The sequence below is a fragment of the Corylus avellana genome, chromosome 6 (assembly GCF_965113065.1).
Source record: "Corylus avellana chromosome 6, dhCorAvel1.hap1.2, whole genome shotgun sequence".
Lineage (NCBI taxonomy): Eukaryota > Viridiplantae > Streptophyta > Magnoliopsida > Fagales > Betulaceae > Corylus > Corylus avellana.
This window is the reverse complement of record NC_142495.1, coordinates 25,749,680-25,761,561: the sequence shown is the minus strand read 5'-3', so window position 1 is coordinate 25,761,561 and position 11,882 is coordinate 25,749,680. Positions and strand designations below refer to the sequence as shown.

General features: G+C 34.5%; 1 protein-coding gene across 2 annotated transcripts; it reads right to left on the bottom strand.

Annotated features, from left to right (window-relative positions):
- Positions 1-1,254: 1,254 nt before the first annotated feature.
- LOC132187526 (protein ENHANCED DISEASE RESISTANCE 2) lies at positions 1,255-10,179 on the bottom strand. Of its 2 annotated transcripts, none has more exons than XM_088517498.1 (21): positions 9,867-10,179; positions 7,798-7,872; positions 7,645-7,698; positions 7,497-7,562; positions 7,356-7,417; positions 6,893-7,023; positions 6,774-6,820; positions 6,593-6,693; positions 5,907-6,002; positions 5,771-5,835; positions 5,601-5,672; positions 4,917-5,063; positions 4,516-4,832; positions 3,624-3,687; positions 3,336-3,511; positions 2,643-2,744; positions 2,447-2,497; positions 2,226-2,369; positions 2,038-2,133; positions 1,752-1,853; positions 1,255-1,526 (listed from the first exon to the last, which is right to left on the bottom strand). In XM_088517498.1, the coding sequence occupies exons 1-21, from the start codon at positions 10,017-10,019 to the stop codon at positions 1,434-1,436; spliced, it is 2,214 nt and encodes a 737-aa protein (XP_088373624.1). In that variant the 5' UTR covers positions 10,020-10,179; the 3' UTR covers positions 1,255-1,433. The 2 variants fall into 2 exon arrangements, with proteins under 2 accessions (XP_088373624.1, XP_059457849.2); XM_059601866.2 differs by having other exon boundaries at positions 6,893-7,020.
- Positions 10,180-11,882: the final 1,703 nt, after the last annotated feature.

Below are 11,882 nucleotides of genomic sequence, written 5' to 3'. Positions count from 1 at the left end.
AGTTAATGATAAGGTGGTTTTTTAAACATATAATTAAGCATTTGGTAAAACTGTGATTTAGCATTTTAAAATAGTTTACATTTTCAAATCACTTTTTTTTTTTTTCTTTCAAACGCACTCTTAGACAGAACGCTTTTCGTAAATTTGTTTTAAAACACGTGTTTTATCCGCAAAATTGCCAAGCTATCATGTTATTGGTGAAAAAAGAAATTGACCATGCATCTTTCTGATGGCATTAAACAAGTTTACCCACTAAACTAATTAACTCTTTCAAAGAAAAAAAAATGTTGAATTCAAATTATAAATGATATTGCTGAGTGTGTAATTTTGAAATTCATTTTTAATATCCATATCCACAATAAATGCACTGCCGCCATCTTGGAGTAGGCTTGTAAAACATTGGGCCATAGTGTTCAGTTGATGTTGTCGCCTTGTCGGTGACCAACTAGGTCCAATTTGGCCTTGAACTTGGGCCTGTGTCCCAAGCATGAACCGACTTTAAATCTATCTGCTCGTTGAACCTTGGCCCAACATTTATTTATTTATTTATTTTCCTACTCAAAGCGGGAGGGAGAAGGATCCTCTCAGGGGATCCATTTAGTTACTTTTAGGTGGCATTTTTGTCCCCCAAAAAAAAAGTAAAATGACAAAATTGCCCCCCAAAAAACAACTAAATATTTGACATGGAGAAGATCCGGTCCAAGCGGGAGAGGGGGGAAAGAGGGAATTTGTTGATTGAGTCATATACAATGGTTTTATAGAATTCAAATTGCTGCTCCAAGAAGAGTTGTTACATCCAAGCTAGTTGATTAGGGAGTCATCCACTTACATTTTCTGCAGTTTGACTCCTACAAGAGCAATGTGCTTGACAATTGACATGGTAGTTTAGGGAATCAAGCACTTACATTCAACAAGTGTAGATGGGCTATCATGTGCCATAACCCCAAGAAGTGTAGATGGGCCATGAAGCACAAATGGCAGCATGTAATGTATGTGCATAATGCAATGTTTGCTGCCACATCCAGAGACTAAGAGACATGGACATGGTGGGTGTGAGTAGTGTGATGTTGATTTTGGCTAGTGGTGATTTGCAGCATGTGATTGAATGAGGATGTTAAATTGTTTGTAGTGGCTGACATGTGTCAGCAAGTTGCAAAAGAGTTGTAGGTATAATATTACTCAACCGGTTAAAGTTAATGCTTGCACTCTATATTTTTGATTAGTAATCCGAAAAACATTACATGTAAAAAAAAATGGTGTTAATACGCTACAAGCAAAGAATATATTGTCGACTGAAGCACAATTAATGAAGCAGTGCTCTACAAATTGCGTTGAATCATAAGTTAATTCCAAGACATGGAACACCTCTCTTGACATGTCAAAAAAACAGCACCTCCGCTGCAAGGGGATATATGAGATTTTCTAGGTGAAAATCAGGGTTTTAACAAGGTCGATTTGGATGCATCCAGATGATTAATTCGACATGTTCCAAGAAGGACTTCTGGGAGCTCCTCTTCTGTGTTGCCCTGCAAAATTTGCCTTTTAATGATATGGATAACTTTGTTCCTCCAAGTAACAAAACAGCTACTAATACTCATGCCGAACTCATATTGAGAACTTTATTTTTATTCCTTGTAACATTTTTAGTGTAATAAACTGTTCCATTGCATCTTTTGGTGTAACAATAGGTCTTTATCTTAGATTCTTAAATGGCTATATATGTATATGTTATGAAAGTTTGATTGCTTTACCTGTATCAAAAATGCCATTTCTATGACCAATTTGTTCAGGTATCCCAGAACAAGACTAACCACCCCCCTTGCTACCGTTGAAGATCCGACGTCGATTGCTAGCTGGATTCAAACATAATGTAAGGTTACCATTTCGACGTCGATTGTAAAAGGATCTTGAAAGTTGTATGCCATGTCAGTTAGCACACTATTGTGTGTGTGTTTGTGTGTGTGAGAGAGAGAGAGAGAGAGAGTGATCATGGAAGTGGAGGCAAAAAAACATGATTATAAAGTTTAGTTAACCTACCTCCAAATAGTTTTTCCCACGAAAATAATGTACTTCAAGTGCTTGACCCACCAAGCATGCTTTCTTTCCAACACTCTGCTTAACTATCCATGATCCCTGAGAAGAAAAAATGCAAGCAATGCAAAATGTGAAAAACATGGACACCTGATTCTATGATATTTGTTTTTGCGAACTGAGTTCTTACTAACCTTAGAAATATAAGGTATGAGTTTAAATCTTGAATTCCTAAAAGCATCATCTCCGTTGACAAAAGTGTGTAGCAACGGATTATCTTCCAATGGAGTTTTCATCATGTAATACAGCGCCAAAGTGTATGTGGTCGTACCAGGGACCTGATTCATGGTAGTTTACAGTAAAATTCTGAAGCTCAATGATGATGATGATGATTAATAATTTGAATGAAGCTCACCTGTATGCTAACAATGAAGAAGAACTCTGGTCCACCTCGTTCCGCATATTTCTGGATGAATCAATTAGCTTGCATGAGAAGAATGACTCTTCAATCATAGAGCATACTTATGTAAATGTGTGCAACATTTAGTAGAAATGCCTATTATCAATTAACTCTGAATCGTTAGAAATATACATATAATGAGAGGTCAAACCTGAACAATACTATCGGGTCGACCACCAAGATCATCTACTCGACTCTCAGATCTTAGCCAATCCGCACCAACCATTTGCATCAAGGTGCTTGTTGCCTTAATCTAGAGCAGAGATAATTATTTAGTTTAGAAAACTGAAATTCTCATTTTAAAACAAAAAAAAATAAAAAATAAAAAAATCCGTTGATATCTAGATATTCTGAGGCCTTTGAATGTTTGACTTGAGAGTCTTGAACCAATGTTGTAAGAGATATTTTTAATCTTGGTTTGGGCTTAAGAAAATGGGTCTATAGTATTGGTCCTGAATCATCTCCTTATTCAGATTTTTTAGGTTGGATAAGGGAAGTGAAGAATAAATCTTATTCAAGCAACATAGCCCTTATCCCACTTGTTAGACTCGTAATTGTCTTTCTTATTCTTTACCAATATGATGATGATGATCATAAAATTTATAATAAGAAAAGTACATGCATAGTTAAACTTCATAAAATCATTTTGGGGTAATTTAATCTCTGAAGTCCTAAGAAGCCTCATAAGACAGCACCATTCAATTCAAAGTCAGAGAGTAAAACATGTTTGCAGCTTAAATATATCTGTTTATGAGATGCGTGTCAAAATTAATACATGTTATGAGCTTTCGAATAATCTCTGTATCATTCAATTCTCAATCAATAGCTAGAACTGAAAGAATACCTTTTGACGGTCTTGTAAATAGTTTTCTCCACGTACTAAAAATGAAGAAGGATCAGCTGTTGCCCAACTGCAAGGTAAAGTACAGCTTGGGTCTTTCTGAAGAGTGGCTCCATAAGAGCATGACAAGCTGTCTTCCCTGGCCAAATCTTGTAAGTCCATGTACCCCTTCTTCTGAACTGCACCACAAGGAAGTTTCATTTCTCAATCAGAAAATAACCTAAACAAACATTTTACACATCATCACTTGATCATATAAAAAATGGTCTACCAAAACAAGACAAGACTGACCTGCAAGATCATGCAATTTTTTCACAAAACTAGCAGCTGATGAGAGTTTAGGCTGATATTTATTCTGTACATGATGTTGAAAGCATTGTCAACAAACAATAATTGACACTTACGAATAGAATGAGAATATAATTGATGAAACAAAGGAAGTAACATAAAAAACTATTAAGGCAAGGAGATCTTTACAGATATGGATTGATTCAACCAAAATTCTCACTGGAAGTGAACAAGAATCTAACCACAAAAGGAAGTGAACATTCACCATACCTCTTATTCTAAAGGGACATGACAACCAAACATTTCTTATCATCAATATGTCAATCATACCAATTGTAAATAAATAAGTGTAGAAGATCTTTCTATCCTTCATTTCAAAGTGTACTTAAGTTTATTAAACGAGGTAAGTTTATTGAAGAGTCATACCACCATTGAATTATCATACTAAATTTTCTCCTACATAATGACAAATACATACTAAAAACACTGGTTGCATTCAGTTATCTCCAGTCCGGTCATCAAGGTTCGTCAGCAAAAAGACCATCATGTCAGAGGCCAAACCGAAAACCTAACGTAAAGTACCACAAACAAAATTCCATAACCAGGAGATTGGATCTAACCATAAGAAGAATGGTTGCTTGATAAATAGCTCTAAAAGGACATGTTAAAATAATTATCGTAGTAAATAACAGAAGGCATATGTTAAACTTAACTATTCTAAAACAACTGTATGTTGCTGGCCACAAGTTTAAAATACGCCCTGATAGCAGCAAAATCATATGCATGAACCGGAAAAACTTGAGATAGGAGAGTAATAGAAGCAAAGTCCAAGTCTGTGAAGTTATTTTAAACTACTTCTGGAAAGTAAAATTTAGTCATGGTGACTAGTAATTACAGGAGAGTGCTCTTCTTCACTGAAGTTGCAAGGCCACTCATTCTCCAAATGGTCATACTCTGCTGGTTCAGAAACATCAAAGAACTCATCAGCGGCATCATTCAGTCCCATCAAACTTGGACGGCCAGAGGGTGGTATTTCCATCTGATCTTCTATCGAAACGACCTCCTCAATCTTCCTATTTTCTACTGGGCGCTGAACTTCAGTCTTAATATCATTCTTTTCACTATAGGGAAATTCAATATCTCTTGTTAATTCTCCAGATGAGAATTCAGAGGAATGATTTCCTGCTTTGGCCTTGAACAGCTCCCTTAACGCTGCAAGTTGCAAAAAAACAATTTAAGTATGGAAAAGCTGTAATGAATATAATGTGAAATTCTTATCAAGTAATAGAAGGGTACCAGCAACTCTCTCAAGCATACGGATAGTTATGGATCTTGCAGATGATGGACGCAGATACAATTTCCAGAACTTCCAATCAATTGCAAGCATGTGTTTTACAAGAGACTGTTTCCCTTGGTTGACAGGAGATATCACATATCCTCCACCTGCAAATAGTCTTAAATCTTTTTAGTAATATATATCTTCTAAATATTTGATTTGAACGCAGAAAAAGAAGTATTGGAGTGTCTGAAAATAAATTCTTAGTTTATCCCACCAGGTTAGTGTTAAAAGTAGAAGTTATTGGACATTATGTTGGATCTCAGTATCACATTGTAAATTATATTTTTGACAGATAATAAAACAGATAGTTCCTACAATCTTCCTTCTATGGATCCTGACTTTTAAGTATTCCTCACCATAAAATGTGACAATATAACTGAGAAAAGAAGATACCAAATTCATACTTTTTAATGTCATCCAATAAACATTAGTAAAAGGTAAAAGGACATGCTTCAGTTTCAAATCCAAATTCAAAGAGATTTTTAAGAGAGCAGATAAAGTGAGGGGAGCATTTGCATAATTATTCAAAAAAGTCAAAAAAATTATTCTCATGCGTCTTTCATCCTGTTCTAAATGCGAGTCAATTGGTAGCATTACTAGGTATAAGAACAGTTGAAATTCAAATTCAAAGCATACATTACTTTTAAGACAAGCACGAACGTAGCCTCTTTGTGGTTGACACTTCTTGTGAAACACGGAATGATACAAAATTACTGTGATGGAACCAGATAAACAAGGTCAGGACTTAGGATAATGTATTTGTGGCTCCAAAGCTTTGTAAAAATTTAAAGTTCCTTCAAAAAATTACAACCATATGTGCCATCATCTTCCCTTCTCCAATAACGCCGCAGCAGTAAATCTCTTCGCCTCATCCCCCTGTAAACCATGATGTGTTAACAAAATCATAATTTACAGTGAATTCTCTTTAATAAGGTTCAATATCTGACCAAGGTAGCCAATCACTGTATAACAGCTTCTGAATAATATCTGTGTGACCATCAAGGTGCTCAACCACGCTTCCCCGATAAAAACAGAAGTCCCATCTGCAAGACACTTGGTAATTCAACCTCTGGAATGAGAACAACTCCATCAAAAAAGAAAAAGAAAAACAGGGCTAGAATTTAGTTTAAGAGTATCTCTACTGAACAAAAATTGCAGTAGAGGGTTTAGCAGCAAAATTAAATCTCATCTAGAAAACACAACCGGCATTGGTGAGCATGTCGAAAGGAAGTTGAAATGAGAAGCCAATGGGAGTCTACTTAATTGGACTACTAATATTGGTAAGGATTTGCACCAAATATGCGACTTGGAAAGAAACACATATTCTTACTACTCTCTATGTCCTATATTGGTGGTCATGTTTAGAAAAAATTACTCCTAAAGGGGACATCACTTGATGCATCATCTTCCGAATAAAAAGGAATAAATTTCCAAAATTACCGTCATTAATATAGTCTCAAATAAATTGGGGCATTTCAAAATGGAATAAAAGGCCAACAATATGGAATGGAGGGAGCACATAATTATTTTTACTAAATGGCAACCAAACAATGAGACCATGATTGTTGCAAAGCTTTTCATTACACCAAAACATCAGTGTAGTAAGACAGAAGTAACATTTCAGCAATCTTACTCCGATCTTGAGGGACCAAGAGACATAAGAGTTCGGAAAATGGCCTCTGAAGTTCCATCAAGCACACCAACTGCCATTATTGCCGGATGATCATCCCAATGCTGAGAAGAGCGACATTTTTTCAGCCAAATCAGATCAGGTGAAATAATCAATAACTAGTTAGTCAAAAAGAGCAACTCACCCTCCCACGGGAATCCCAATATTTTGCTTCTTTGAAAAGCCGCAATCCTGCAATAAGTAATGAAATTTTAACACATACACTTGTATGCCTTAAAAATCAGACATGAAACTAAGTCTTACCATTCTGACAACCAAAAATTTTCCATGGTGAGGGTGCAATAACATCAGATGTCATTGCCTCCATGTGCATGGAAGAGCAATGAGTGCAGCCCATAGAGCTTTTACGATCTCTCTTAGAACCACGCAGTCTGCTGAAAGAAGAAACTAATGGATAGAAGGGGCAAAAATATATAACTTTGAGAAAAATAATTTCTATATATATATATATATATATATATATATATATATATATATATTTGCATGTTATATGTGTGTGTGTGTGTTTACGTCTTTGATCAATGTATTATGGGGATGTCCACTCAACATCATTTGAACATGATGATATATCACATACTCTTTCCTAAACAATTTCAACAGACCTAAAATTACTGAAAGTCAGAGAATCATGTAAAAAAGAACTCACGAAAAAGATAAAATGGTAAGCTTCTTATCCATGAGAATTTTCTTTTTCTTCTTGATATACCTTAAAGATGGCCACTTGCTGTTGGAACAATCCACAAAAGTCTTTGCTGGATTCGGGAACTCCTGAAAATGCAGTTAAACATGAGGCTTTCATCAGCAAAAAACCATTACAATGGTAGGTTAAAAGCTAAAAGTTTGGAACCTTTAATGCAGCGTCTTGCAAGGAACGTATCCATCTTGCTGATTCTTCTGGACTACTTGCTCCCAACTATATAATTGAAATTGTAAAGATCAGGTGCTAATATGATGTAAAATCAAGATGAATATATTTGAATTAGAGTTTACCACACCTTTAGTTGGTCACTGTTATTGGAAGTGTTATAAAGAGTGAAAATGAAGATTACCTGCAATTTGCAAACAATTTTATGATAAAATATATCTTTTTCCAGGCAATAAACACAATCCGTTGCTGCTGGAAGAGATAGGGAATCTAAAGTTCATACTTTTCTATTAATGCTTTCTCTTCCGTTGTCTGTGACCCGAATGCAGCAGTCAATTATTGCACTTCTAACTGGCTCCTGAGAATTTTTTTTTTTTTTTACAAAAAAAAAAAAAAAAAAAAAAAGAATAGTCTCAGTTACGCTAGTACCCTAACACAGTTCTGGTTGAAATTGAAAAATTCACAAATGACATCCTTCATAGTGCTGATCATCAAAGTAAAATGGGTGGATAATAATTCAAATTATTGCACTTCAATTAAATAGCTCAAGTTATTCAATAAAGTATTTGAGAATATCAGTTTCAATATTCATGGCTGTTTCGGCATAACATATGAACATGCCAACACCTTTTCAAGAGAGGTTGGTACCAATCAGACACTAATCATTTTAAATTTGACTACTTCCATTCTTTATGTCACTTCAGCCTCCCAAAAAATCCTTCATTGCTTGTGAAACTTCATTTTTGTGATATCTTTCAGGGTTGAATGTTCAGTTATATGTGCTATGTTAATATAACATCTAAAGTAATATATCTATATTCTACTTTGAATCAAATAGGGAAGTACTATCTCAACTCAACTTAGCTCAGGAGAGCCTTCCACCTGCCTATTGGGGTACGAAGCATAATTCTGTTTCAGACCATCTCTACCCTTTCTCATCCCTCTCTTATACCTTACCCTTCAGTTTAAAATTTACTTCCATGTACAAGTGTTTTCACTGGTCCTAAATGCAAAATCATTACAGGCAGCTTCTTTTCACCTTGTATTCATAGTTGCCACCTCTTACAGTCTCATCATACTTTTGCATACATTTTATTCATGATATTAGAACTAGGAAATTAATATCATCCAGGTGCAAGTGTGATATGAGTTACCTTGATGCACACACTTTTGTTACTAAGAACTACAGGGTGCATGTGCTGCTTTCAGGTTCCTTAACCTTCTAGAAGTTTCAACGACTTAGTTCACAGTTCAATGGCAGAAGTTACATAATGAATCAATAATTAAATCCAAGTATGCCAGTATTGATGTTGGGGATTTAAAACATCCAAAACAACTTCCAGTTCTAGAATAGAAACTTTACTTCTGCTTTCAAGTTAAAAGAGATTCAACACCATGTAAAATGCTTTCAAATTAGAAGGGGGAAGAAAGAGGAAATTTCCCATAATGATTTTGTATAATCAAATCAAAAACCCAATGTAGGAGGTCTAAGTTCTTGAATTCATACAAGGAGCTACTGAATTCATACATTCAAAGCTGCAACAAGATTTCCTTCATTTCTCTTTCTTTTTTTATGAAAATCATCCACCCACTTCAGCATGAAGGATGGGGTATAATTATACTCTATTGGTTTGTTTGGATGGAAGTACTAGAAAAAAAAATCTGGATTTCGTTTTTTTACTTTAAATGGCAGGAATAAAGTATGAAAAGTAATTTATTTTTTCTAGTTATAGAAATCCATGGATGGATTTAAGCCTTATTAATATTCGGATTTGAAATGATTAGGTGTATTTTTTTTTTCAAATTCATAGCACAAGCATTTTTGTTGGAGCAAAATCCTCAAAGCATAATTCCATATTGTTGAAATTCACATCAAATAATTATATTGGCAATTGTTCTTCAAATCCTTAAATCAATATGCAGTCTATGTTTCTGGCACGGCTTCTTAGTAAGAGTCAATTTTACATGAAGGAAAAATGTCATCCAGAAATAAAACAGCGTAAGGTATGGTTACCAAAAATAGAAAATAAAATCATGTAAGAAATAATTCACGTACAAGGACATAAATTAAAGTAAAGAAAAATATTCTAAACACAACACAGGTAACCAAGATTATGAATCAACAATCAAACAAAAGAGAACAGTAAAACGATTTCAATAAAGAAAAGAAGCTCCTGAGTCCTGACGTTAAAATAAATTCTCGAAGGCATAAAAGAAACTATATATATATAAAATGACAACATAATCGCATTTATATCTGATTCTGCAACATGGGTTCTTCCACAAAGATCACAAACAGGCCTACAATTCCACAAATACCATCAAAAAAGCAAAAGAAAAATGACAGCGTACCTCTGTCTCAGAAGTGGGTAACGTTCTGTAGCACCGGAGGCAATTGTCTTTGAGAGTAAAGTACCTTCTGCGCGAGTATTGCAACCCGAAGCGGTTGAGCCGAACGAGATACAGCCACCCTTCCATTTTACCATCAGTCTGTGTGCTACCCATTTGAGAGAATGACACAGAGACCACGTTCCGATTGTTCAAAATCTTGAACCCATTACAAATCGTCTTGTTTCTTTGCGAGTTCTTGCACCAGAAGAGCCAACAGAGAAGGTGGCTATATATACATTTACATATGAAACTATGCGTACATTATACTAAACAAAAGAAAGGCATATATCAAAAGAAAAATTAATGGAAAAGTATAAATGATCCTCTGATTCCACCAAACGGAATCAGAGAACCAATTGCAGGAATGGATTTTCCAGGCACTGCTTTCTTTTTCTTTTCCTTTTCCTCGCTTTCTCTTTCCGTTTCAAATAACTGATTTTGGCGTGTATATGAGACACAGATTTCCAAGAGTTACAATATTACCCTTTACTTCTTCTTCTTCCTTTTTTTATTTTTATTTATATTTTTTTTAATAATTTTATTGACTTTTCTTCGTTAATTTTTTTTTCCTGAACTGAAAACCCATAACAATGTTTCATTCCAGAGCTGTTTATCCCTTTAAAAAGGAAATAAAACTAATGTTGGTTTGGTTTAGTGGTTTTTAAAACTACAGTTAACTTGCAATTTAATCTTTAAAATCGTGTGTTTTTTAAAAACGACCCTATTGCTTTCTTGGTACTCTCAAACTGGACAATTTCTACAAATTTGTTTTAAAATCGTAAGGCCAAACACAATCTAAAGAAGTTCTAGAATATCAGTTTTACAAATTGAGATAATGGGTTATCAACTAGTTGTCATGTTAATCAATTTAATCTCTTACTTGAAACAAATCAACCATGTGAAGATAAAATGTAAACTGTGAACTTAAAGAAAATTGTACAGTTTTGGTATGTTAAGCATTCCTCTTCGTCCAAAATTAGTAGCTAATTCTTTTTCTGAGCTATTTAGTTGCTAATTTGGACGCATAAATATAGTACTTACCATATATATATAGTTGTAAGTTTACATGACACTTACCATGGCAGCTACTAGATAATTAAATTAAAAACTACTTTAAATAGTACAACTTTTACTTCAAATTCATTTACAAACTAATGTAGCAATTCATAATTTCTGAAATAATTAAGAGCTTATTAATGTATGGTTGACAATTATAGATTATTAGGTCGGTTTGTAAATGACTTTGTAGTAAAAATTATAGTACTCTTAGTATTACTAAACTAAATTTGATTGTGATTATCATGACAATACTATATGAACTGTTACGTCAGTTTGTAATGAACCTGAAGCATTTTTTGTGAAGATGTATTATATTTCTAAATGGAATAGTTTTTTTTTTTTAAAGAAAGTGGGAGGATAATATGGTAAAAATGAAAGCAATGTGATGCCACCTAATTAAAGACAGCATCATAGAATGGCTTAAAATGATTAGCAATTTAGCATAAAGAAAGAAGGGAAGTGGGGTAATTAATATATTAGTTTGGAGTGATGATTAACCATAAAACAAGTCTCTGTTAACAAATTTGCCTTATTTCTTAGACTTTGGAAACGTGAGTTTGAACTTTGATTGGTTAAGGTAAGAATTAAGACACGTAACGGCAAGAGGGCCCAATAGATGGGAGCTGCTGTCTTTTCGGCTTAAAATAAGATTGTGGGCTGTGAAGCTGTCCAATTGGATGGTGCCCAATCCACTCATTCTTTCGTCCTTCCAAATCCTTGCTAATTTCCATCAATTGCTTCTCTACCTTTGACAATCTCTCTCTCTCTCTCATTTCCATCAATTGCTTCTCTGCCTTTCACAATCTCCTCTTTCTCTCTCTGTCACAGATGGATTCAAATCGGGTGCATTGAGAGCTGTTTATTGCATGTGTGATGATCTTGATACCTGTTTAAGCAGGGTAGAGTTCGAGTACCCTT

What these genes read in the sequence shown, in the direction of transcription:
- LOC132187526 (XM_088517498.1), bottom strand. Translation starts at nt 10,019, where the DNA reads ATGGGTAGCACACAGACTGATGGTAAAATGGAAGGGTGGCTGTATCTC. An exon ending in ATTGGGATTCCCGTGGGAGG is followed by an intron (nt 6,694 to 6,773) that starts GTGAGTTGCTCT and finishes CGCTCTTCTCAG; the next exon opens with CATTGGGATGATCATCCGGC. An exon ending in GTGAAGAAGAGCACTCTCCT is followed by an intron (nt 3,688 to 4,515) that starts GTAATTACTAGT and finishes CATCATGTACAG; the next exon opens with AATAAATATCAGCCTAAACT.